Source organism: Protopterus annectens, chromosome 4.part0 (assembly GCF_019279795.1).
Source record: "Protopterus annectens isolate FY-2018-M chromosome 4.part0, PAN1.0, whole genome shotgun sequence".
Taxonomy (NCBI): domain Eukaryota; kingdom Metazoa; phylum Chordata; order Ceratodontiformes; family Protopteridae; genus Protopterus; species Protopterus annectens.
The window spans coordinates 351,932,758-351,959,652 of NC_056733.1; the positions used below are offsets into that span (position 1 = coordinate 351,932,758).

Genomic DNA, 26,895 nt, shown 5'->3' on the forward strand with positions numbered 1-26,895 from the left:
TTGTCTTTCCTGGGTGCCAGGAAAAGTCTAGAGTAGAAACCTTGTCCCTTTTCCTCTTCTGGTACCAGTTGAATAGCCCCCATGCTTAAGAGAGAAAGTACTTATTTTTTGGGCCTCTGCCCACTGATTTCGTGGTAGGTCCAGCCACCCACTTGGTGTTGGCAACGTGTGGAAGTGAAATCTGTATCCCTGGGACAGTATATTTAAAACCCATTTATCCTGGGTAATGAGTTCCCAATTCTTTGCATGAAGAGCAATCTTTTCCCCCAAAGGGGCAGTCAGATGATAAGTGCTTGGAAATTTTAGAAGGAAGTCACTGAGGCAGTTTACCATGGGGGGGGGGGGACTTGGAAGTGGAGGCCCCCCACTGCTTAGTTCTGTGAGTCCCCTGAGACTGAAACCTGGGTTTTTGCTGTGACTGGGTTTGGCTTGAGAAGACCTGGAAGGGGCTGGAAAGGACCAATTCTTAGAGGGCCAGTGCCTACTAAATCTAGGAGGCTGAACTTGTAAAAAATCTTTAACAGTTTGCATAGATTTAGCTTTATCTTCCATCTTTTTAAGAATTTCCTCAGCCTCATTGCCAAACAGGCAGTCCTGATTTATAGGAGCATCCAACAATTTAGCTTTAACATGATCAGGCAAAGATTGCTCCTTAAGCCAAGCATGCCTTCTGAGCACAGACCTAGTAACAGCAGCCCTGCAAGAGTCCTCTAATGAATCAAAACCACATTGCAAAGTATGTTTTCCAATTTGTTCGGCAGAATGCATTAAATCCTGTAATTCTTTATTTTCCACACAGTCAGGAATCAACCTAATTTTCTGTTTAAGCAGTCCAATAACATGTTGCTGATATTTTAACATATGAAACTGGCAGTTTAAAGCCCTAATGGCCAAGGTTGCAGAAGTGTAAACCTTCTTACCCCATCTATCCAGCACCCGGGAGTCTCTATCAGAAGGGGTAGGATTTTTAGCAATAAAAGCCTTAATGCCCTTGGGCCCCTGTCAAATAGTCTATGGGTCTGCAATAGGATTTTTGAAAGGAACTTGTGGGACTCAGGGACCCTGTAGTATCTGTCAGGTTTTCTGGGAGCAGGAGGCAGGGAATCAGGGGCCAAACTAGATTCCGAGAAAGCATCATCAACAATGTCTAGTACGGAGGAATAGCTAAAGGCCTATGCTGAGGTAGGAGAAGGAAATCCCCAAGCCTCTTTTTTGAATCAGAATAATCCTGGTCCTGGCTTTCCCAGTGGAAATGCTTCCTTAGAGAATGTAAGGTTTTCCCAAAAGAAAAATCCTCAGGAGGGGAAGCAGAGGGAATAGAGTCCTCCGCATCAGAATCTTCATAAGTAGGTAAGGACAAATCCAGGTCATCAGAAGAGTCAGAAAAAACAGAATCCTGATCAGAAGATTCATAATCAACCTCAGTCCTAGGCCTCTTGGGGGGGGGGGGGCTACCTCTGATTAGAGTTATTAGATCTTCAGCCATTCTTAGCATTTGTTTTTTAGGCATAGAGGGCTGAGCATGTGGCCCAGACGTTGGTTTTTTAGACATGGATCAAGATTTAGGCTTAAGTAATGAAGGAGGTGTTGATTTAATATGCAAGTCCATAGGCCTGAATACACCCTCAGAAGCCAGTGCTTGCACAGCGGCTCCAGACCCATCCAAGGTAGAGACATCAGCGGGTTCCATAGTTGAAGCATCTCGAGGCACACCGGACTCCGAATGGGTCTCAGTAGAGGCCTGCGAATCAGAAGTAGGGAGTATCAGGGGCTGCGATAGCGTCTCACTGAGTACCAGTGAACTGGTGACTGGCTTAGGAGAAGCATCGTCGGCAGTTTTGGACCTCGGCGGCTTGTCTCTGTCTTTATCTTTGTGTTTTTTCAGAATCCCGGTAGTCGGATGGCTAACCGACGACATTTCTGGATAATTAAACTGAGAACCGAAATATTTAGAGGCAAAAATATACAGACGACAGATAGTGAGCTGATTAAATAAAGCACAAAACCGACAGCAAGGTACATCGTGGTCAGGGCCTAGGCAAAGAATACAGTATTAATGAAAATCTTTATGCGGTATTTGCTTTCCACAAGTAATGCAATTATTAACTTTTACTGACATTGGTAAGGAGCAAGAAAAAATTTCCCCAACGGGGTACTTAGCTTTAGTTGAAGACTTCAGTTCTGAAACTCAAAAACGAAAATTTCAGGAGTCGTCCGACTGGCACTTGCGAACTGCTTCTGCTTCGGGCACTGCACGGCAAGAAAAACTGATGTAATGGCGTCGGCTGCATGTTTTATACCTCTGACGACCTAACGTTACGGAAGAAGGGGAAACAACCGATGCAGGACCCAAAACTTTGTTAATCAGGCTGAATGAGGGTAACCTGCCAGCAGATTACCCAAATGTAATGACTGCAACAGTGAAACACGAAGAACATCCATGGCCTTAAGCTCAATGCCAAAAAATGTGTCGTTACCCCCTTTGGGAAAAACCCGGTTCCCATGAATTACCACACTGATGGTAGTCCACTGAATGCAGAAGGCATTATAAGAGATCTGGGAACACAGGTTGACGGCAACCTCTCTTTTGATCACCACATTGCCACTGTGGTCAGAAAGTCCTTCTATGTGGTACATCTCATTACTAAGGGTTTTGCATCCACGAAGAAAGAGGTCATTGTCTCCCTCTACTCTTTTCTCATTAGGCTAATCATAGAGTACAATGCCTCATTTGGCATGTACCTCACTAGACATCTGCAACAACTGGGGAGTCCGCAAAAGTACATGTGTTCAAAAGTACCTCACAAAGAGGAACCTAGGCCTTAAACACTTGTCCTATATGGACAGACTCAAAAAACTCCAACTATTCTCTGTCTCATATCGCCTACTTAGAGGCGATCTCTGCTTGACTTACAAATCCATGTCTAACCCTGCTCTGTTAGAAATGCTACATCTAAAGAAATCTCAATCCCTCCATACCACACACTCCAGAGACCTCAACCTCATTACCACAATCAACAGAACGTACTGGAGGGACAGCTTCATAACCTAGAGACTGCCCATGCTATGGAACAGACTTCCCATACAGAAATCTTGATGAGTGGATGGGAAATAGAAAATTCACTCCGGGGATGACTCCAGTGGCTCTGCTCAACAGAGGCACTAGGAACTAAGGTCGGGTGGCACGATGCCAGGGTAATCTTATGGCTAGGCTTGTAAAGACCCCAGGGCCATTACCCTAGTACACACCTATGAACCAATAAAAGACTATAAAGGAGACATCTCTGAATGTTTTTGCTGAACTTTCTTAGACATTTTGGATATACTACATCTGGCATAAAACAGCATCATACTTCAGATCATATTTTGTGAAATGTTTGAAAGATTTGTCCTGACAAGATCTTCTAGCAAGGAAGCATGACTGCTACAACCTTTAATACGTTAGGAGGGAAGAAACAAGCCCTTGCAATATCAGGGATACTTTCTGTGATTGGAAAACAAACACTTGTTTATGTCCTAGCATCATGTTTGTGATTTCATAAAATTAATACAGTCTGTTCTTTCAGTTTCTCTGGTACAGCAGAAAATCTCAGACTGTGTGCTGTTTTGTTCTATTTTTTGAAACGGCTCTTCTTGAGAAGTCTCATACTTAGCTAGCCTTTTTTTCATTTCAACCTTGGATTTATATCAGATCATCTGAATAGCTAGTTAAAGTTTCTTCTATCTTTCCAGCTTTTTGTTATTTGAGTTCATACACTCCTTCAATATTTCATTTATTCCATTCCAAAGACATGCATCTGGAGCATTTCTCCCCGGGCCTCCGCTGAAAACAGGCTCTGTGGAACCTAGTCGGACATTCCCGGTCAACAAATGTTAAATAAAATAAAATAAATAAATTTATTTTAATCATCTACGAGTACATCTGGTTTATTTTTCTCTAGAATATTGGAAGCCATCTCTTGTACTAAATATGACGCTTGAACTGCTTTTTGCTGAACAAATACAGGTTTCTTCCCAGACACCGTTTTCGCTTCACCTTTTCTGGCTGATTTTCTTTCAGGTCCTCCATATGTGCCTTATTACTGCATTTGTTGGGGAGAATGGGAATTACTGAATAACGTAAATGACCTAGCTATTATATGCAGTGCACCTGCTGTAGTGGACAGCACTCAGCTTTGTTACTGTGAAAGATTACACAATCATACAAAAGTTTAGATTTCCTAAAAAACTAAAATTAAGTTATTCAGACTACTGCATGCATCTAAATACAGAACAGGATCATATATCAAAATCTGAAATCTTAAAAAAAAAAACTAATCAATGAGTAAGAAAGAAATCTTACCTCCTCCTCTTCTTGAGACTCTGTCAAAGGTCCATTTTTGGTTTCCTGGAAAAGGATTTTTTTCATCTTTCGATACTGGAGGTTGTCAAGTTCACGTACCACATCCTTTGTTCTCTGAATAAGATCTATTAAGACTCTAGCAGGTCTTTCTCGACAAATAAAATCATGCTGATACAAAGGAACAAACAGAAAAAATAAAATATTTTTCAGGGGAAAAAAAAGTGCAGCATTTTGAAAGAGAGGAAGAAAAATATTCTGGATGCCCTTAAATGTTGGAAACCCTGCTTCTTCGCAGAAGTATTGTAAATCTGTTTGGCAATGAAACTTCCTTCATTTCGTATATTAGAAACTCACGTTACTGCAATAAATCTATGAAATGCGCAGCATCTATTTTTTCAAATATACTGTCATACAATGCTGTTGCAAAGTGTTAACATATGAGACATACAATGTTAAATGCTGAAATAAAATGTCAGGGAGGTTGGATCACATCATCAATGTATCTCTGTTATTTACTCATCATCTTAATAAACCCATGATATCAGGTGGTGTCAGAGTGAAGAAATATATCTGCAGAAATAAACACAATTGCAAGACTTTGGACTTATTCTTAGTATAAGTGACTAACTCCTGTGTAAGACTGCTCCAATTCCAAAAAAAAAACATTGTTCTTGCTATAAGTGACTTATTCCTGTGTAAGGCCTATCTATAAAGTAGGCTTACATAGAGGCCAGATTTCGAAATGATTTGTTAGTGTATTACACTGGAGTACGTTAATTACACCAAGCGCAAGTCTTCTGGAATCTGGCCTCATGTGTTTTGAAGTGCAAAAGTACAATTCAAAGTTGAAAAATTCTGTCACTGCAACTACCACGATCCCCTCACTTTAGTGAAACCCATCTGAAAAATGTAAGCTCTGAGTCCAGTAATTTTATTTACTCCTTAATGAGAGAGTGGATTACATGAGAATCCCCGCACAAAAGTATGGTGAGCCACATCTCATGTCACTGGGAAAGAAGCCTAGATGGTATTTCACTCTACTTTTCCTTACTAGAAGCATGATAATATAGCAGCAGTGAAGAAAGAATTTCATAAATTACTACATCCCAGAAAGAAATTTTCATTCATTCTCAATTTGCTCTTTACAGCATTTTAGTGAGCTTTAGATCACAACAAAAACTGTACAAAGTTGCGAGGATGCATGATTCCTTACTACTGCTTTGGGCAAGTAGGTTACCAAAAGAGACTGATAGAAATGTTTTTGGAACAGACACAGCAATATAGTGGGATTTTTCTTTAGCTATGTTTGTTTCCATGAAGCATAGGTGGGATGGTGGTCATTAACTGAATCAAGCATAGGCCAGATTCCAGAAGACTTGCGCTTGGTGTAATTGACTTACATTCAGTTTGATGAGATATTACAAGGTTTACTGGTCCGTATCTAATTCAAGATGGTTTCTTTGTCTGAAAGTTTGCTTCTCATAGCAGGTGAGGATATAAGTTGATCCTATTCATTCAGTCCTTCCAATATGATCTGTGGGCCTGTGAGCCACTTGTCGGATCCAACTTGAAAAGTATTAGTGCTCCAGCATCAATCTCATTTAAAGGTTTTCCTCTCATAATGCACTCATGGCCAGAGTTCTCTTAGATCAGGTATGGTGCCCTGTTGATACCTGCACACATAAAGGAATGCACATACACATACATACATACCTAGACATAAGTATAAAGGAAAAGGTCAAGATCCTTCAGGTCTTACAAAAACAATGAAAAAGAAAGGGGGATGGAGGGAGGGTAGTCGTATTGTATGGATACGAGTGAAAGGATTTAGTGTTATGGTAAGTACATAACTTTTATATCCTATTAACTGAGTCCATCAGACCAGTGGGTCAGAATCCCAAGTTACCTTAACTCCAGGGTAGCATCATGACAGGAGACCCGCAAGGATAGAGGCACCAAAAGATGCTCTAGCCGTAGATATGGAATCCAGTTTGTGAATGGATGACCAAATGGCAGCTGCACAGACTTAACCCAAGAAAAATTACCTGAAAATGCTAGTAGAATTTGCCACTACTCTGGTAGAGTGAGCTTAGGTTTTGCAGAAGTCAGTTGTGATACAATCAGAAAGCGATCTAGAAAGTGTTACTTTGGAAGCTTTTCCACCTAGCTTGTTGACTGCAAAGGAGACAAAAAAAGTTGTGAATTCATATAAAGAGCTGAGGTTCTGTGAAGAAAGAAATGCAGCATTCTATGCACATCCAGTGTATGGAGAATATGGTCACCTTTGTTATAATTAGGAAAGAACACTGGCAAGTGAATGGGCTGTGTGTCATGTTCATTTCGGAGGCTACTTTACGAAGAAGGGATGGGTTGTTATGGCGTGACAATTTGTCTTTCTGAAAAAACAAAGTGCTGAAAAAGTGCCTGAAGTTGAAAGACTCTTCTAGAAGAAGTGATGGCTACCAAAAACAGTGCTTTCTAAGACGGAACTTCAACATGGTTGAAGAAGTTGCCTCAAACTGTGGCTCTGTCAAAGCTTATAACACAAAGTTTAGATCCCAAGGGGGAAAAGGTTCTCCAACAGTGCTATAAGTAAACCTTTTAGAAAGATCTTACAAAGCTTATGTGATGGAAGGGAACATTCACGATATCCTGCATGAAAATTACAGATAGTTGCCAGCTGCATTTTTACTGTAGAAAAACTGGATCCAGAATCAAATACAGAGGCTAAAACCTGGGGGACGTCTTGGAAAGGAGATGAAAAGGGATTGATGTTGTGTCTTTCGGCTTATCTCGGTTAGGGGTCGCCACAGCGGAACTCCAGTCCGCTAATGTTTGGTAGTGGATTTTTACGTGCCGAGTTACCAGCCCTGATGCACAACCTTCAACGAAGGCACACCCATTCACGCATGCATCCACACAGAAGACGCTCTAGCTGAGAATCGAACGGGACAACATCTTGCTGTGAGGCAATGAAAAGGGACTGATATTTTGTGAAAATACCCATAAGACAACATTTTCATTTCTTATGGTAAATTCTATGTGTATATTCTTTCTGAAAGGCTGTTAGGATGTTGATAAACTCAAAAGACAGGGATGCATTATTGACTGTTACTGGAACTGGAGAAACCAAGTGGTTAGTTTCAGGTTGTGGAGATGTGGTCCCAGAGGAGTAAGAAAGAAGATTCCGCATTGGATTCAATATCCAGGGTTATGATGACTGAGAAAAGGAAACCAAATCAGTCTGGGCCAGAAGGGGACTATTTGGATGACACAGGCCTTGTACCGGATTCCTTTCTACAAGAATCTGGGAATCAGTGGTAAGGGTGGGAAGGCAGAAGATCAAGAAGCCATTGCTGTGTTACAGCATCCCTCTATAACAATCCCTGAAGAATGATCATGGCAAAGTAGCTGCTGCATATGGCGTTGATTGGTGAGGCAAAAAGATTGCAGCAGGAAAAGCCGAAGTGACAGAATATCTACTTTATCACTGGACTGAGGTACCACTCATGAGGCATCAGAAGAGATTTGGTGAGCCAAGGCAACTTAAAGCTCCTGGAATGTGTGTTATTACAAATCAGTGAGAGTAAATCACACATTGCCAAACCGTTATTCCTTCTCAACATAAGGTGTAGGATCTGGTTCCTCTGTTTGTTAAGGAAGGTAGTTGTGAATTTCCTAGAACACAAGGAAAACCACCTGTATTTGTAGGACATCGGCCACTCTGGCAGTCTACAGACTTCGGACCATCCTCCCATTGAAATGCTACCCCACCTTACGGAGGTAGCATTCATGATCACAACTGCAGCTGGGGAGGTGGGGTAAAAGGTTTGCCAGGAGTGACTAAAAGGGGAGTCTAGCCACCACCACAAGTGGCTCCTTCATAAGTTGATTATCAGAACTGGTTTGGAAAAAGGATGTAGGAGCTGAGACACTGGGCATGTAGGAGCCATTGGGGGATTCTCATATGGTAACAAGCAAACTGAACCATTAGTATTGAATACACGTATTGAATACACCTTTAGTCCCAAAACTCTGAAAACCAGAGCAGCAGTGGATGATGCAGCCTGAAGAGTTAGCATCACCAGCCTCAAAATCTGGATCTTGTCTGATGGGAGGGGAACTATGGACTTTGTACTGTTCTAAATTATAACCTATGAAGTGAATCATCTGTGTTAGCTGGAGACCTGACTTCTGAAAGTTGGAAATTGCCAAGGACAGGCATAGATTGGCTTGAATAAGAGACTCCATTGTAGGAGCAGCTAGGAGCTAGTCATCCAGGTAAGGGAAAACTTTGAATTCTTGGACAAGTGAGCCACTACAACAACCTCAAACTTGGTAAACACCCAGAGGGCTGTGATGAGACCAAAGGGAAAGGCTCAAAATTGATCATAGCTGGCTTCCAGTCGGACATGAATAAACCTCCATGTATGCCTTACAACTCTGATGAGAAGATAGATGACTTAGTACACCCAGTCACTCTCTCATTGACAAGGTAAGATTAACCTCACAGTGACCATTCTGAATTAGGTCTTCTTTATGCAATCGTATAGGTGGCTAAGGTCCAAATTTTTCTTTTGAACCAAAAAGAATCTTGAATAAAAACTTGACCTTGTCTGGTCTGAGGGGTATTCCTGGATGGCTCTTTTGAATAGTAGAGGCAATCTTTTTTATGGCCATGTTTGCCTGGTTGGGGTGAGACACACGGCAGTGGCTGTTTCATTTCTGTAGGTGGGAAGAAAAAAGGATATACAACAGCCTCTGGACACAATTCCTTTTGCTCATGTATCCAGTATAACGGGCTCTCACTTAACTGAGTAAAGGGACAAACGTCCCTCAAATGCCTCCAGAGGGGAGCAGTCGGACACCTCTTTAGAAACACTGTGGCTGCCTATCAGATAATGGCCTGTGATACCCCTGGAATTGCAGGCTTCCTTTGCCTCTGGTCCTATATCCATTAGCAGCCTCTGCCACCACTGCCTATTTCAGAAGGTGTTTCAAACTGCTAACATCTAGATTTTCTAAACCAGAGTGACCCGAGCCCCTTTTGGTTCCTACTGTATGATCTTGGAGGGGCCTCAAATTTTACTCAGATAGCACAGAGTATCTTGCCATCTTGTTCGTACTGCTGCATCCTCTCTAACAACAATGGACCAAATAATGAAGAATGTCAAAGGGAGCAATGGTGAAGTATGCTTAGAAGTGGTCTGCAAAATTGCATAGCCACAGCCAGGTCTGCTGCCCCATAGCCATGCTGGTCCCAGATGCTCCCACCATGCTATCTGCCACATTATGCACAAGCCACATGAAGAGGTTTGATATTTTAGACTGGATTGTCAGGGTCACTTCCAGATGTTTCCTGAAATCTGATGTCAGGGGACTTTCAGAGTAGATAGGGACTGATGAGACAAATTCCTCTGGAAGCAATTCATATGGGTGGCATATTTCAGAGCCCTTAAGACAAAGATGTCCAAAACATACACCTACTTCTGTAATCTATCCATTACTTGGGACTCTCTTTTAGAAGGCTAATAGAAGCTGAATTGCTGGTCATCACTTTCTTAGTTGCTAGCACCGTAGCGATGGAATCTATCAGAAGTGGCTGGCTTTCTTTGCACCACATTGCAAATGTTTGCTTCTTGCCCTGACCTCCTTAGTGCCAGATCTTTCACCTTATCTGCCAGAAGGACCACCCAAGAAATTTCCAAAAGAACCTTCTCAACTTGAAGTGGGGGGGGGGGATGTCTGTGAGCCTAGGTTACCCCTGCTGCATAAGCTCCAAAATCTTGCCAAATGAAGCATCTTCAGATGGGGATGTAAGGGAACCCTCTCTCAATCATCTGAGTCAGTATGTGATGTGACAAACACTGATGGGGTGTCTATGTGCCTCCTCTTGCATGTCCTTTTTCTTGGTATACTGGGGATATGATCTGAGTCCTCTATGAACTCTGCTTGCTGTGGAGTAGTGATTTTTTTGAAGTCCACATCTCTACCCAGACCCAAACATGCCTGATGGGAAGAAGGTAAAAAAGAATGTGAGTCCAAGGAAGGAGCTGATCCCAAGGAGGCCTGTGTCTATCACTCTGTGGAGAGGAAATATCCTCCTCATCACCTGGAAGGCCATTCTCACCTCCAATGGGACTGAGGACACCACTGGATCCATTCCCCACAAAGGGGAAATGATCAGAGCCCAGCATGGAATCCCAGAATTAGAGAAGATGGGATGGCCTTCAGGAGGGGACTGGAAATGAAGACTCAAACAGTGAAGTCTCAGACACCATCACATGAGCCATATGTGACACTGTGAATACACTGCTGAAGACTCCATTTAGAATCCTCTGTCCTGAGACTACCTCGGCCCCAAGGGCATCACGGTCAAGTGTGTCAGATCCAAGCCTAGTGCCAAGGCTGGAGTCAGGGTTGACACCAAGGAAACAGGGCCAAGGATGAAAATTTGCTCCAAGACCACCACAGCCAAGATGTGGACTGCTTAAGGAGCTAACAGTAGGGCACAGGTCCCATACTGACCTTTAAAGCTGAGGGGGAAGCTATGACTCCCATCTTGACGGAGTCTTCAGAAAGCACTGCATCAGATGTTCCAGACCCACTCCCGAAGTATTTCTGTAGGATCTGAAGGATTGTTAACGAAGAGGCAGATGAGGATGAGAAGGGATATTTACAGTTTTTTTTTCTTAGCTGTAGGTTGTTTAATCTTTTGGGAAGGACATCATGACTGAGTATCAGGTTCAGAAGCTCTGGATCCAGTGGAACAGTACAAGTCATATTCCTTGCCAAAGGGATGTTTAACTTTAGCATTTTTGGCACCGAGAAGGTTCTTGAGTCATTGGAGGGCCTCTTCCTTGGCTCAGAGTCTCTAGGTTTGGATTTCTCAGTAGGTGTCTTAGTCTTAGAAGTCTCTAGATCCAAAAACAAAAGCTCCTTAATGATTAGTTTATTCCTTCTATTCTGTAAATCCAAAGGTCTGAAGGTCAAACAAATGTCAAAGTTTACGGACAAATATGCCACCCCAAAGCACACTATTTACAACTCATGGGCATCTTGGGAGGAATTTTGTGCCCATATATTGTGCACTTTTTAAAGCTTTTTTCATTTTCCATGGCCAAAATACACTAAAGATCAACGCAAAAAAAAAAAACAGAATCAAGACTGCCAATAAACAACAGTGACCTTATCAACAATTATGAGAAGAGCAAGTCTGACAACTAAGGGAACAGTTTAAGACAGAAGAAGGATATCTGCCTAAATGCTGTTTTCTTTGACCCAACAGAGGGAAAAACACTGACGGACGAAGGGAGGGTCAAATCCAACTTTTGAAAGATATTACCATATATCGAAGTGGATGGATGGGATAATGCAAGATTAATATATATTAATCATAGACTAGAGTGTGTAGGTGTGTGTGTGAATATTATATATAGATATATATATATATATATATATATATATATACACACACACACACACACACACACACACACACACACACACACACACACACACACACATATTTATATAGTCATGGAACTATAAAGTTTTAATGACTTTACGGTGGTACAGTGGTAGCATTGCTGCCTCACAGCAAGAGGTTCTCCTGTTCAATTCACGGCTAGAGTGCCTTCTGTGTGGAGTCTGCATGTCCTCCCCACGGTCGAGTGGCCTCTGAAAGACATGCGTGAATGGGCACGCCTTCGCTGAAGGTTGGGCTTCGGGCTGGGAACTCGGCACCATAAAAAAATCTACTGCCAATCATTAGCAGACCGGAGTTCCGCAGTGGCGACCTCTAACCGGGAAAAGCCGAAAAGACAAACAGCTTAGACAATAAGGTAGTTAATCAATCACACTGATGTGGTAACACAAACCAGTAAAAACAAAGAGCAGGATGGTTCAACAACTTGATAAAGCTAGGAATATCCTAGCGAAAGCGCTTGTACTACGTGATTTTTTTGGTGTGGTGTTTTTACATTAAAGACCAGTTTGTGGATTTACTTGAACCTGGTGGTGTCAGCTCTGTGGTCGTCTACTTGTTCTCAATCACACTGATGTTATATTTTTACTTACTGTTTAATGCAAATTTACTTTGTTTGACAAGCATGGATTTTGTCTGGGATAACATTGTGCAGTTTTGATCTTTTTACCCTCTTGGCCCAAGATGCAATAGAAAAGGGTCTTTGGACCACTATCTATCCATCACCATCATCAAGTTTAAACTTTAAACCCATGGTTTACCAGCTGTTGACAAATGTTGTGATGATAGTTTCATTTGGGAATGTAATGGTACCAAAGGGAACAACTCCTCTTTGGCAAAGCTTAGCAAGGACTTGGAGGAAAAATATTAGTTATAACTCAATACAGCTTAACAATTTTTTTTACAGAGCATACCAGTAGGAAGCAAGTACCCACAGGTCTCTGTATATGGAAATGTTCTAATGAGATTGAGGCTGGTTCTATTCTTCACATAGAGCTCACCGAGTTTTTCTGATCAACAGGGAGTTGAATTTATGAGAATGTTCACCAGGGGCAACAAGTTGCGCAACAATATCAACAAGCTTGCCAAAATCGCCACTGTGGTTTACTTTTTTCTCAATATGACCCTACGTACTAGGACATTTTCAGTAAAACAGACTATAAGCTAGAAGTCATTAAGGCAAGGAAGGACAAGAAGCTTGCGAGTGACAATGATGACTACAACCAAATGATCTATCCTCAAACTAAGAACAACACATCTCACCACAGTGAAATGGACACCAGTGATATAAACAATGTGGATGACATCATCTGGAGATGATACTACCCTTTAGACAAACTGACTCTTCATCGATTGGAGAGACTGGCAAGCAAGGGGAACATATGGAATGGACACCAGGTAATATGTTTAAACCGGCTGGTTGGGAATCAGAAACACTGAAAGCACCAGGTGACACCTCCACACAGGAATGTTTACAATTCATGGGAGAGAGGTTGGGCTAGGAAACACTGACCACCTTACTTAGAACATGATGTTACAGTGACTGAAAAAAATTAAACTTTTTAACTCCAGTCAACCTTCAATAAATGTTACATATCACTGTTTATTTGCAAAAGGTTTTATGGTTATTCCAGTGCCCAACGTGGACCCTTGCAGACGACCTGATGAAATTAAGACTATATATAAGAAAACTCAATTTGGCGCACACTACAAAAACAGAGAAAGTAATATGGCTTCAAAAGAAAAAGCTGTTACATTCTCCCTCCCCCACCTTGCTGTAAATTTATTTGAGGCACTGTATGAAAGGGACATCAGACAAATGTCGACTAAACAGCCCACCTGGAAGACTTTATAATATGACCGCAGATGGAAACAGACTAATGGACAATCTCAGAATAAACAAATTTATCAGGTTGATGAAACAAGACAAGGGAGGGGAATGGTTATCATGGATACACATGACTACACTCTTCCACAGATTTTTTTAAACTTTTTTCACTTCTTCTCCAGAGATGAAGCTAATTATCTGGATGTAAGATCAACAGGGATTATATGAACCAAAGGTTTCAGTCATGCTTTTCTAGGAAATCCAAGTGATTCCCTAGCTGCATTTTCATAGTCACCAGCCATTCTATCAAAAAAACATGTGTCATTAGAAGGCAAATGAGCCGAATTTCTAAGATTACCTCTGATGATCCTGGACCCTACCTCTGCCACCAAACATGGCACACTCATACAATACGCAGATGACTCAACCATCATCTGCTCAGCCCAGTCCCTACCCAAACTGCAAAAAGTCACACAGGAAGCCTTTTCCTCTGCTGAAACGTGCTTATCCTATGCCCAATTAATACTCAACCCAAGCAAAACTAAACTACTCATTTTCGAACCCCCCAAACATACTCAAAACAACTCTCACTTTAACATCATAGCAAAAGACAACACCACTATATACCCAACTGAACACACCAAATTGCTAGGAGTGGAAATGGACAATAAACTAAAATTTGACATTCACATATCCATGACCATAAAAAAGTCCACAAATAATTAGGAGCACTATACAGAAATAAGCAACTTCTCACCAAAGCAGCAAAGATTTCAATAGCAAATTCCCACCTTATCTCCACCCTACTTTATGCCTCTCCAATATATACCAACCTAAGGCAATGCGATCTAAACAAGCTAGAGACCTGCTACAACAAAATCGCCAAATTCGCCACAGGGGCATCCTACTGTAGTCACCACTGTCTCTCACTTGCTGAACTGGGCTGGCTTGAACTCCCTCACCTCCTTCAATGGTATCAACTCTCACTCGCCCACAAACTAGTAAACCATCCACTAAATGTCCCATCCCTCCAGAATCTACTCCAACCCTATCGCACCACCAGACCACTAAGATCCAGCAACAAAAATCACTTGCAGATCACTAAAACCAATAACTCTGCTGGTGAAGCACGATTCTCTTGCACCACAGCCAAATTATGGAACTCCCTCCCACCCACAATTACCTCCGCACCATCATGCACCCACTTCAAAACTTTACTAAAAGCGCACCTAAAAACATGCTGGCTATGCCCTTGCAACTCCCACTCTAATATCACCCACCCCATCCAAACACTACCTTTCTTTCCACTCCACTAACTACCTTGATTATAGCAAGCTCAGATACTCATAAGCCAGTACTTATTATACAGCAGGAACTTCTTCTTGTAACATTTGTTAATGTATGTTATGTACTTTACAGATAAAGATTCTAGTTGTCTACTGATGTACTATGTTCTTCATCTGTAAATATGTTGTAAGTAATTGCTATGTAAACTGTCAATCGCTATGTAATTCAATGTAACTACTGTCTGTTTATTTTAACTGTGGAGCTTTTCTCCCCAGGCCTCCACTGAAAATGGACCTACGTCCAGTCGGACTCCCGGTCAACAAATATAAATAAATAAATAAATGATGTTTTTCAGAATGAGTTAAACAAATTTCAGGAACTGTTACAGGACAGGGATAGCCATCATATTTTACAGAAAGTTATGCCCATGAAACTTTGGCTAAGAGGTGTGGCATGTAAGTACCTCTTATTCAGTAGAGGACAGTTACGACTTCTACAGATGACACACAGGCTAGGACCAGCTTTATAAGAGAGCTATGGTCTTCAGCCTCAGCTTACATTCTGAAACCATAAAGCAGATTATATTCAAATTAAAAGTTATGTACACACCATTACTAGGCATCCATGTTGTCCATTTTCATTCTTCCTCAACAAATGGGTTATGGATCTGATACTTGGATCTGACTCAGCCTCATACTACTGACTTTGGATCCAACGCTTAAGCTCCTCCCTCTACCCACAATGCCCTAGTCCATTCTCAATACCTCAGATTGAATTTGTTGCCATAGAATCCCAATTAATTAGATAAAGAAAAGGACAGCTCAAAGAATAGGAAGGCTCAAACCTGGAACTACAAAGTTCTATTAAGAAATCCAGCAGTTTCCTCCAGAAAATTATAAGAAGGGGAATGGATGGAGGGTGTAGAATATGAATGGTCAAAGCATGTGTTCAAAGGAGATTGAGTATGTGAGAACCTGTATGTATTGATCTGAACTCTGTGCTATGAACTATTAAGTAAATTGTGAATAGTGGAAAAGTACTGAAGAACAAGAGCCTGTCTGACGGCAGGAAATGAGCCTTATATGGAAGTGTATCTGATTTTCTTTCTCTGCCTAGAGATGTAGTACTGTGAACTATTTCAAGCCTACTGGTAAACCACTGATTGGTTAATTGTCTTTTGTACTATTTTAATTGGTCTAGTTTATATTTTTGTACTGTCAGCAATATCACCAGCATATAAGCTTATGCATTCCTTTGTTCGGGGAGTCTCCCTGGTACTTTCCAGCAGCTTCCACACGTGTGTAATAAATACCACTGAAAGAGAGGAAGAAGTGTCTTGTCTTCAGTTAAGGTAAAAATGCAAACACAACAAGGGGAAATTTAGGAAGAATGAAAATGGACAACATAGGTGCCTACTTATGGTGAGTACACAACTTTTAAATCTGATGTTTTTTTTTTCATTCTTCCTCAACAAATGGGAAAGAGTCACCAGCTACGTTAATCCTGGTAGGCCCTCATAGAAGGATATTCCAAAGAACCATTGAGCCAAAGGCAGCTCTGCGCTTTTGGATATTACATCGAATCTGTAATGAGTAACAAAGGTATGAGCACTGGACCATGCGACTGCTTTTCAAATGTCATCAACAGAAGATGCTGACCAAAAAAGCAGATGAAGTGGCCATTTGACTTTAGGTGGTCTTGGTAGAGAAATGCCTTGTTGAGAATAGATCCAAGAAATCCAATCAGCAATCCATTTAGCCAATGTAACTTTAGAAACTGGAAAACCTAGTAGATTTGATGAGAAGGATACAAATAATTGATCTGATTTTCTAATTTGTTTCATTCTCTGTAGATAAAAGCGCAACTGTCTGTGCACCTCTAGGAGATGTATTCTCCTTTGTTTGAAACATTTGTAAACAAAACCAGTAAATGGATGGATTGTTTAATGTTAGATTCAGAAGTCACTTTAGGTAAAAAAGAAGGGTTTGTTCATAAAGTCACCCTGTCTTCATGGAAAATAATGTAGGCTGTCTTCAATGAAAGAACCTAGAATTCAGAATGTTTTTTAGCATAAATGATAGCTACTAAAAAGGTTGTTTACCATGAAAGAAATTTTAAATCATTTTTTGCTGAAGGTTAGAAGAGTTTTTGAGTCAGACCTCATAGTACCACAGTGAGATCTCAGGGAGGTGAAGGATCCTTTATTAGGGGTCTAAGGAGAAAATTGCCTTTCAGAAAAGCTTTACATAACTTGTAAGAAACCAAAGAAAAATTTATATCTCCCATCTGAAAATTTGAAATTGCAGTCAACTGTACTTTAATCGTACAAAAACTAGCTCCTCCTTTGAAAAAAAAAACAGCCAGAAAATCAAGAACAGCAGAGACCAGGGCAGTAAAAGGGTCAACATTATTTCTCAATGCCCGAAGGGAAAAATCTTTTCCATTTGCTCAGGTAAACCTTTTTGGTGGAGTCTTTTTGTAAGGATAATAGAATGGTATGTATGAGGAAGAAAACCTGGGCTGTCTGGGTATTATTGGAACTGGAGAAACCATGCAGTTAGTTTGAGGGCTGGGATATTGGGGATGTCTCATCCCTGAGGGATGTGACAGGAGATCTGGAGTTGAGTCCAGTATCCAGGAAGGATAGCAAACATGAGACCAAAGAAAGGGGAACGACACCTGTCAAGGCCAGGAGGAGGCAATGAGGATGACTGCGTTCTTCAACTGGATTGCTTTCTGCAGGAATTTGGGAACCAAGGAAAGTGGGAGATAAGCATTAAAGGAGACCGGATGGCCAAATGTGGACTAGAGCATCTCTTGATGACTCCCCATGAGGGGGATAAGGCCAAAATACCTGCTGCACTTGCTGTAGGGGGATGCAAAGAGGTCGCAGCAAGGTTGGCCCCAATGACAGACTATCTTCTCTGCCACTGTTTGAGAGACCACTCATGAGGCATCAGAACAGACCTGCTGCGTTTGTCTGCTAGTATGTTGGTTTTCCCCAGAATGTGTGTTGCATCTAGCAAGTGGTTGGTGGAGACTGCCCACTGCCACACTCTCATAGCCTCTCAGCAGAAAGGGTAAGACTGGGTTCCCTCTTTTTTGTTGATGTACCAGAATACAGACATGCTGTTGGTCTGAATCGCAGTAGTCCCTAGAGGAACAGCATCTTGAAATGCTTGCAGTGCTAATAGGACTGCTCTCATCTTCAGGACACTGATATGCAAATTGGTCTCTTGGGGGGTCCATATGGTCTGGACCATCCTTCCCAAGTAATGCCCTCCCCACCCCAACTGACAGGCATCCATAGTCACAGTGGCCATTGGGGGTGGTAAAACAAAGGATTGGCCTAGACAGGGGTTGTCGAAGAATAGACCACTGAAGAGCTAGAGTCCACTGAAGAAAATGCATATAGTAACATGCTAAAGGAAGCAAGACTATTGCTGCTGTCATAGACCCCAAAGCTTGAAAAATTAATCTGGATGGAGGAGACAAACGGGATAGAATTTAATGAACCTGATATCGGTCGGTAAAGATGCAATTTGCATTGTCATATTTAGATATGCTCCAATAAACTCCAAGCTCAGTAGTGGCATCAGACCTGACTTGGCGTAACTGACTGTTATTCCCAGTAAGTGACAAATCTGTAACAGATAGTCTCTGGATTGTTGAAGGAGTTGCATAGAGGGTTGGTGAGGAGCCAGTCATCTAGGTCTGGAAATACTTTGGAATCCTTTTAGTCTCAAGTCAGCTGCCACCACTGCCATACATTTCGTGAAAACCCCTGGGGGGCTGTGGTGAGTCCAAAGGGCAGTGCTCTGAAAAGGTAATGGCTGGCTCCCAGCTGAAAGTGTAAACCTCTTCGGGTGTGCCTGTTTATTTTAATGACATAGTATGCATCCTAAAGATCTACAAAGCACATCCAATCATCCTCGCAAAGAAATGGCAGAATGGACTGGACTGTGACCATTCAGAACTCTGACTTTCACGTACTGGTTCAGTTTGCTTAGATCCAAAATTGGTCTCAGGTCCAGTGTCTTTTTTGGGCACTAAGTTCTGAATCCTGTTTAGTCTGTTGGGACCTCCTGGATGATTCTTTTGTCTAGCAGCGTTTGAATTTTTGATCTGCTGCCTTCTCTGACTGGATGGAACATCAGGAAGCTTCTTTCTTTTGTAGACTGGGAGTTGGGAACACAGTATAAAGTAACCTCTGGATATTATTTTTAACATCCGTGTATCTTTTGTTATGGTAGCCCAGGCATCTGGGTGCAAGGACAATCCAGAGATGGGCAGTCAGACAGCACTTTAGGAGCACTGATAGGGTCTATCCAGAAAGGAATCACAGAAAACCCTGACTTTGCAGGCCTCCTCTGCCTCTAGGGTGGTGTCTATCATTAGAACTGCCTCCTCTGCCTCTGAAAGAGTTGTCTTTTCATGGATCTTGGAAAAGTCCCCGAGATTTGAGGAACCAAATTTTCTTACCACTTCTCCAATTTCTAGAGAATGTTCATAGAAGGGTACAAAACTTGAATCCCATGGCAGACTGTCTTTCCTACTTGTTTGCTGTGAGTAAGCGTTTCTTTCACAGACTGACCAAACATGTTCTATCAAAGGGAGCATTGATGAAAGACGCCTTGAAAGGCTCTGCAAAGTTGCACAGTCACATCCAGGAGTGTCTCCTTAAGGCAATACCTGAACTGGCCAAACATGAGGTGCCTTTAGCTGCATGAGAGATCAACCTCATGGACACATTAGAAATTGATAAGAGTGGCCAACTGAGAAGATTATCTTTTGAAATCCCCTGCAGACATGGACTCAGAGAGAGAATTTGACAGTTCTTTTGTCAAATCTCTTTGAAGCCTTGTAAAGTGTGCCAAACAGTTAACAGACCCCAAGGTGCATGTAATCTGTCCAGCACCCTAGACTCTCTATATGGTGGGTGGACAGATGAACTCTATTCTGCTAGATCTTTTTTAGTGGCTGCTGTCACCACCATAGCATCTACTGGGATTCTTTTGCTCCAGTGAGGTTTATCTTTGGGGAAAGCTAGTAATTTGTCAGGTTGGTGCAGTACTGGTTCAATGGAATCTGTCTCCTTCCATGCTTCCATGCCTGGTGGGAAACCACATCAATAAGCTCATCTGCTGGGGGAGGGGGTGTCATCCAAGATGTAGATGGGCCAGAACCAAAAGCCTCCAAAAATACTGACTTCTCTGGAGAAGGTTATCTGAAGACCAACTACCTTTTTGTCTAAGGATCTCTAATATGTCACCAAAGGCGACATCATCAGAGGGTGATCTGAGGGGCCCTTTCCCTACCTTGAAATCAGTATCTTCAGTGAGAGATTCCAACGAGGAATCTATGTGCCCCCCTCTTCCACATTCTCTTCTCTTTTTTTTTTTTTTTTTATTTCTATTTCTTGCACATCCTTTTCTGAAGAATCTCCTCTGAGGGATGTTCAGGGGAGGTATCAGACAAGAAGAGGAGTTCCTCCATGAGGACTGACTGGAAGCTAGGTGGAATATGCTGTACCTGTGGAATAGACCTGATGGACTCACAGCTCAGAACCAAAGAGGGGAAAGGAGGTGGATCTGAGGAATGAAAGACTGGATCTCTAGAAAGAGAAAAACCTCTTCCACAACTGCAGATGGACCAGTAGAAACCATGACCATTCGCACCAGAGCTGAGACTTCCAGTATGCACAGATCATAACTCCGAACAGATCCATGGCTGGAGGAGGGAACCAGACACGAGCTGTCCTGTATTGAGGCTCCAAGGGGCAAAGATTGATCCAATAACACTGGAGTAGATCCTGGCCTCATGGATCTGATATTTTGGCTCCAGGACTCCTTCTGATCTGTAAGAATAGGAGATGAACTGGTCAGGGATGATGTTGGAGTTGAGGATGTAATTCTCTTTAGATCCGACTCATGAACTCTCAGAGCTGTCAGGTCCTGTGTCTTCAAAACTGAAGGATGGATTAGAGAAAGTGATAATATTGTGTGAGTAGTGGCTGGAAGACTCACAGAGCCGAAAGGGCATGGAGCCGAAATGACCCCCATCTGGATCTGAGCTCTGAGGAACTTTTGCAAAATCCTATCCATGTCTGCTTCAGAAAGACTTCTGGAGGACCTGCTTTTTGGGAGTTTGTATAAAGGGGGAATAGCGCCTAGGGAAGACAGGATTCAAAATGAACTCTGGGAAGTGAGCTCTTGGAGTATATGAGATACTAGGTTTCGGATCCGAGGGTTTGGTATCCGAAACCTGAGCTGTGGGGCTTGCTGAAATAGTGATCAGATCTGAAGATTTTGGATCTGGAGTGTGTACGGTTGGGTCTGAGAACGTTGGATTCAATATTTTTAAACCCTCCAGAGGTAGTTCCGAAGAAGTCCTGGGGGACTATAGTGGAGAGCGCTTTCTACACTTTGAAGAAAGTTTACTAGGGTTTTGAGCCACTGAAGATGATGTAATTAAGGGAGTAAGTAGACCCTTCAGTATAAGTTTGGTGCATCAGCTAACTCCCTTGTATGAAAAGTAGCACATATTGAGCAGTTGGTGTTTAAAAGAGATGCTCAGAGAGAATATACACACTCCTTGTGGGCATCCAAGTTAGGGATTTTGTGCTCACGAGAACTGGATTTTTTTAAAGCCTGTCAGCCATGACAGTTGAAAACAGGTATAATAAAAAAAAAAAGACTTTCTTTAAAGAAATATTTTTGAAAGAAAAAATTACCAGATGTCATAATTAAGAATTACTCTGTAACATGGGGTAGAAAGGACAGAAAGGGTTTAAAAAAGGAAACTACCAACTATGGTAACAATAAGAATATACTATAGAAAATATAGAAACTATTCATATGCAGAAAAAGAAACAGGAAACTTAGAGGGAGACCGTAGTAAAAGAAGGTTGGAATTTAAGATCAGAAAGTTTACTTTCAAAAAGCACTTGACAGAAGGACCATAAGTCTAAGCATGATGGTGGTAAATGAGATCTGCGGTATTGGGAATTGACTAGGGCATTATGGGTAGAAGGAGGAACTCAAGAGTTGGATCCAAAGTCTGTAGCATGTGGCCAAGTCAGAGCCAAGAACTGGATCCATAAACCATTTGTTGAGGAAAAATGAAAAGACATCAGATCACTTGTGTCATTTTCCTCACTTGGGAATCACAAGATGCCATAGACAATAAACCTTTTTTTTTTTTTTTTACAAAAACAAACCAAATTTGAAGAGAATTTTTGAGAGGAGAGGTGGTGAGGCAAGCACCTCTACCAGCTACAAAGGTACACAAAAGTATGGCAGTTGCAATCAGTGTACATAGATAGATTGCAAGGGCCAAGGTTAGATGGCACAAACTCTTTGGAATGAATTCCAACACTGTGGTGGTGATATATTTGGCTTGATGACAGCATGCCAGGCATTTTATGTAGGTAAAACAGAGAAAAGCCTTAGGACAAAAATATATCAGCACACCTAACATATTGCATTTTGAGTGGCAACTCAGAACTGATGCAACAGAAGATGATAAATGCCCTTGCTAAGTATTCTAATGTGTGCTCCAACACATGCATACATCTGCTTTCTATACTTGAGAAGGTATAACCTTGTCGGGGGGGGGGGGTCTGGAAAAATAAAGAGGAATTTCATGAGTTTTGTGTGGCAGCTCAGAACTGATACAAGTTTTCTAAGGTCTTAACAAGAATGTCAGTATAGCAAGTCTGTTAAGAATGAAATCTGTTACCCTATAAAAGTTAAAAAAGGTTAATAGTGCTTTCATTTGTTTTTGTTTTGTGTCCTTACATTTGCTCTTTTGCACTATGTAAGTTTTCTTTTGTTTACTATTACATGTAATGGTGATGCACCTGAAATATTTTATGGTGATTTGCAACTAAGTTTTTTTTTCTGTATATTCTGGAAATTTATAATATTACACTATTTAGTGAGTCGAGGAAGGATATATTGTTATTCTACTTCCTGGTCACATGATGGGTTTAAAGTTTAAATATCTAGGACTGCTAATTGTTTATGTTCTGATTAAGTCTGACACACAAAAAAAAGCACTCAACCATTTTACTTTTTAATTGATTTTTTTTTTATAAAAAGGCTTTTGGATATTTTTACTAGGCGACGTGGTAGTGTGTTTTGATGATTCTATTTATTTAAGCTTATTTACTGGGGTAGAACACAGACCACAGCAAGCCATTTGTAGGCAAAGCCTAGGTGAAGAAATTCACACACAAAAAGTAAATAAAACAAAACTGATTCACAAACACTGAGTAATCACAGAAAGCACAAAACCCAACAGACAATTAAATCAATGATCAATTACTATTAACAAAGAAGAAAAACAAATGTGTATTAAGTAGTAAATATGGGAGGTAAGCAGCAGATGAGAACACAGGTTGGAAGCAGAGTCAGATTTTTGATGGCGGTGTCTTTTGAGTTGTGCCCCAAAAGAGGGGAAAGATTTATTTTTGGTTATTGGAAAGGGACTGTCAGAGATTGGGTACAAGAATAAAAAAGGAGTGATCAGTACATTAAAGTTTGGTTTGAGGGGAGGTCTGGCATAAAGTGGTCAACTGGGAGAAGTTGTGGAGGTTGTAGGAAGGGATTTTATTATGGAGTTTGGCAGCAAGATGCAGAAAGGCATCTGGCTGAAGTAGTTTGAAAAGAAGAGACGCTAGGAGTAGCTGAACTCTAATTTTCTGAGACACATCTGCATTTGGACAGGATGATGCAGCAGTGTTGGGGCCGTTAGAAATAAATCAGCAGAATTCATTTTCAGTGGACTGTAGAGGGGATGAAGCTTTTTATAGGCTGTGGCCATGATGGGGAGCCCATATTCAAGTTAATTTAGGAGGACTCGTTTACCTAGTGCAGCTCTTGCTCTCAAGACAGAAAGGGAGACTTTTTCACAACCAGAATAAAAGAGAATTGATATTTTTTCCTGGTCTTTTCAATGTGGACATGGAAGTTAAATGAGGAAGGAGAAGAAGTTATGTTCTTATCATAACATTCCATGTGAGTTGTCCATCTCGCCATTCATTCTTAACAGATGGGTTCGGAGCCAATCCTCAGGTCTGACTCGGCCATTTTTACAAGCTTGAGGACTTCAACTAGCTCAAGGCTAATTCCCTATCCCATCATGCCCTAGTGTGCTTCCTCAGATCTTGTTTGCGTGCATATTAGAAAAATTATACAAAATATTATATCCCAATATTATGAGAAGAAACTTGAAAAAAGGTCAAGGTCAAGTCCAATTGTTAAGAAGTCCAGATCCCATAGGAAACCACTGGCTGGGGGTTGGAGGGAGGGATGCAAGAATGAATGTCGAGATGGACAACTCACACGGAACGTTATGGTAAGAACATAACTTCTTTATGTGAAGTTGTCCTATCTTGCCTTTATTCTTAACTGATAGGACAGCTTCCCTAGCTCCATTAATCCTGGGTGGTTCACAGGAGTATGTTCTTCAGTAAAGTGGACCCAAAGGAAGCCCTGTCCTTGAAGACCATATCTACTTTGTAATGAGTGATGAAGGTATGAGGTATTGCCCAAGTTGCTGCTGCACAAATGGTATCTATAGGTACTTTGACACGAAGAGCTGAAGAAGTAGAAATGGCTCTGGCTGAGTGAGCTTTTACCTGATAGTTTCTTATTTGCTGAATTATAGGTAAAAGAAATACAGTCTGACAGCCATCTGGACAAAGTGGTCTTTGCTACTGCTGTACCTTTTTTAGCTTCTGAAAATGACACACAAAGCTGATCAGATTTTCCCTGAATTCTTTCATTCTATGTAAATAGAAATGCATCTGTCTGTGAATACATCAAATTGGTGTAGCATGTACTCTGGCTTGTCATACTTCGGGAAAAAAGACTGGCAATTCTATGGTCTGATTTAGATTGGATTCAGAACAGACTTAGGGTAAGAAGGTTGGATTTGTTCGCAGGGAAACTCTGTCATTGTGAAACAAGAGGTATGGGGGTTTGATTGAAAGTCCTTGTAATTCCGACACTCTTCTAGCTGAAGTAATGGCCACTAAAAGGATAGTTTTCCAAATTAAGAATTTTAAATCGCAAGAAGACGCAGGTTCAAAAGGTGGAAGAATTATCCTGGATAGGACGAAGTTGAGGTTCCATGGTGTTAGTGGAGATTTTATTGGTAGCCTTAAAAGACAAGTGCCCTTAAGAAAATCTTTACACAACCTATTTGACATAATGTTTGCTCCATTTTCGCTTACATGAAAATTTGATATTGCTATTAATTGTTCCCTGATGAAGCAGCTGCAGCACCTTCTTCAAAAAGCTTTGTTAGAAATTCTAAAATAGTAGAAAGGGGTGCAGAATATGGGTCTATTTTCTTGTCTAAGGCCCATCTAGAAAACCTTTTCCATTTGCTAAGATATAGTTTTCTTGTAGATGTCTTATGAGAAGGTATCAAGATGGTGTTGTGTGGCTGATGAAAGAATTTCTAACCAGGCTATGTTTGGAACCGGAGCAGCCACGCTGTCAACTTGAGGGTCTGTACAGATGAGTGAGGAACTCCTGAAGAATGGATCAGAAGATCTGGCACTGGGTCCAGGATCCAAGGTTCCTCCTGAAGATTAAGTTGTAAGAAGAGGAACCAGATTTGACTAGGCCAGTAAGGGGCTATTGGAATTAATGTCCTTCCCAATGTGCTGGCTTTCTGTATGACTTTGGGTATTAATGGGAAGGAAGGAAAGGCATATAGGAGTCCTGGGGGCCAATTGTGTATCAGTGCATCCCTTGGGGACTTTCCTGGAGGGGGAATGAGGGCAAAGTAGTAGCTACATTTTGTGTTTGTGGCTGTGGCAAAAAGATCTCAGCAAGTCTGGTCCATTTGCGGAAAATTCTTTCCTCTATCTCTTGTCTGAGGGACCACTCATGAGGCATCAGTATTTTCCTGCTGAATTTGTCCGCAATCACGATGGATCTTCCCAGGATGTGCATTGCTACTAGAAAAAGAGTTGGGAGGAAGTTGCCCACTGCCAAACTCTGAGGGCCTGTCGACAAAGGGGATATGACTTGGTTCTTCCTTGGTTGTTTATGTACCATACCACGGACATATTGTCTGTTTGAATTACAATCGTTCCTACAGGTAGAGAGTCTTAGAATGCCTGCAACACTAGCAGCACCACTCTCATCTCCAGAACACTGATGTACAAGTGAACCTCGTGTTTCTGCCATGTGCCTTGGGCTGTTCTTCCCATATAATGCCCCCCCACCCTATATGGGAAGCATCCGTGGTCACTGTGGCTAGCAGAGCAGGGGGAACAAAGGGTTTGCCAATCATCACCTGATTTGATTGCAGCCTCAAAAGTAGATCTTTCTTGCAAGCCTGCGTCAGAATAATTTTGTGAGACTTCAGAAGCATTTGGATTGACCATTGTGCAAAAAGAAGCCACTGCAGGATCCTCATATGCATGCGTGCCAAGGGAATCACTGTGATAGCAGCTGTCATTGTGCCTAGTACCTTTAGAACCTCTCTGGCTTGCACTTTGTTTTGTGTAGAAGATTCAGAACTTGTTTTTGAAGGACTTGCATTCTCCCTTTTGGAAGTTTTACCATCATTTTGACTGTGTTTAATTCTATTCCTATAAAAATGGTATGCTGAGATGACAGTAAGGCAGATTTTTTGTAATTGACTGTAATCCCTAACTGTGCAAATAGTTTTAAGGTTGTGTCCCTTGCTTGGATGAGTAGTTGCTTGGTGGTGGCAGTTAGCAGCCACTCATCCAAGTATGGAAACACCTGGAATCCTAGTTACCTCAGGTGAGCCCTAACTACTGCCATGCATTTGGTGAACACTCTGGGGGCTGTAGTGAGGCCAAAGGGCAGAGCACGAAACTGAAAGTGACTGGCTCCCAGCCGAAAGCGCAGGTGACTTCTGGATGGCCTGTCCATTTTTACGTGGTAGTATGGATCCTGAAGG

At 41.6% G+C, this 26,895-nt stretch overlaps 1 protein-coding gene across 3 annotated transcripts in view; it reads right to left on the reverse strand.

Annotated features, from left to right (window-relative positions):
* Positions 1 to 26,895, reverse strand: part of TAOK3 (TAO kinase 3) — a 2,060,965-nt gene that overhangs the window by 744,291 nt on the left and 1,289,779 nt on the right. For all 3 annotated transcript variants that reach the window (XM_044068327.1, XM_044068326.1, XM_044068325.1), the window contains exon 14: positions 4,343 to 4,510. In XM_044068327.1, coding sequence (XP_043924262.1) covers positions 4,343 to 4,510 — 168 coding nt within the window. The remainder of the gene's footprint in view (positions 1 to 4,342; positions 4,511 to 26,895) is intronic.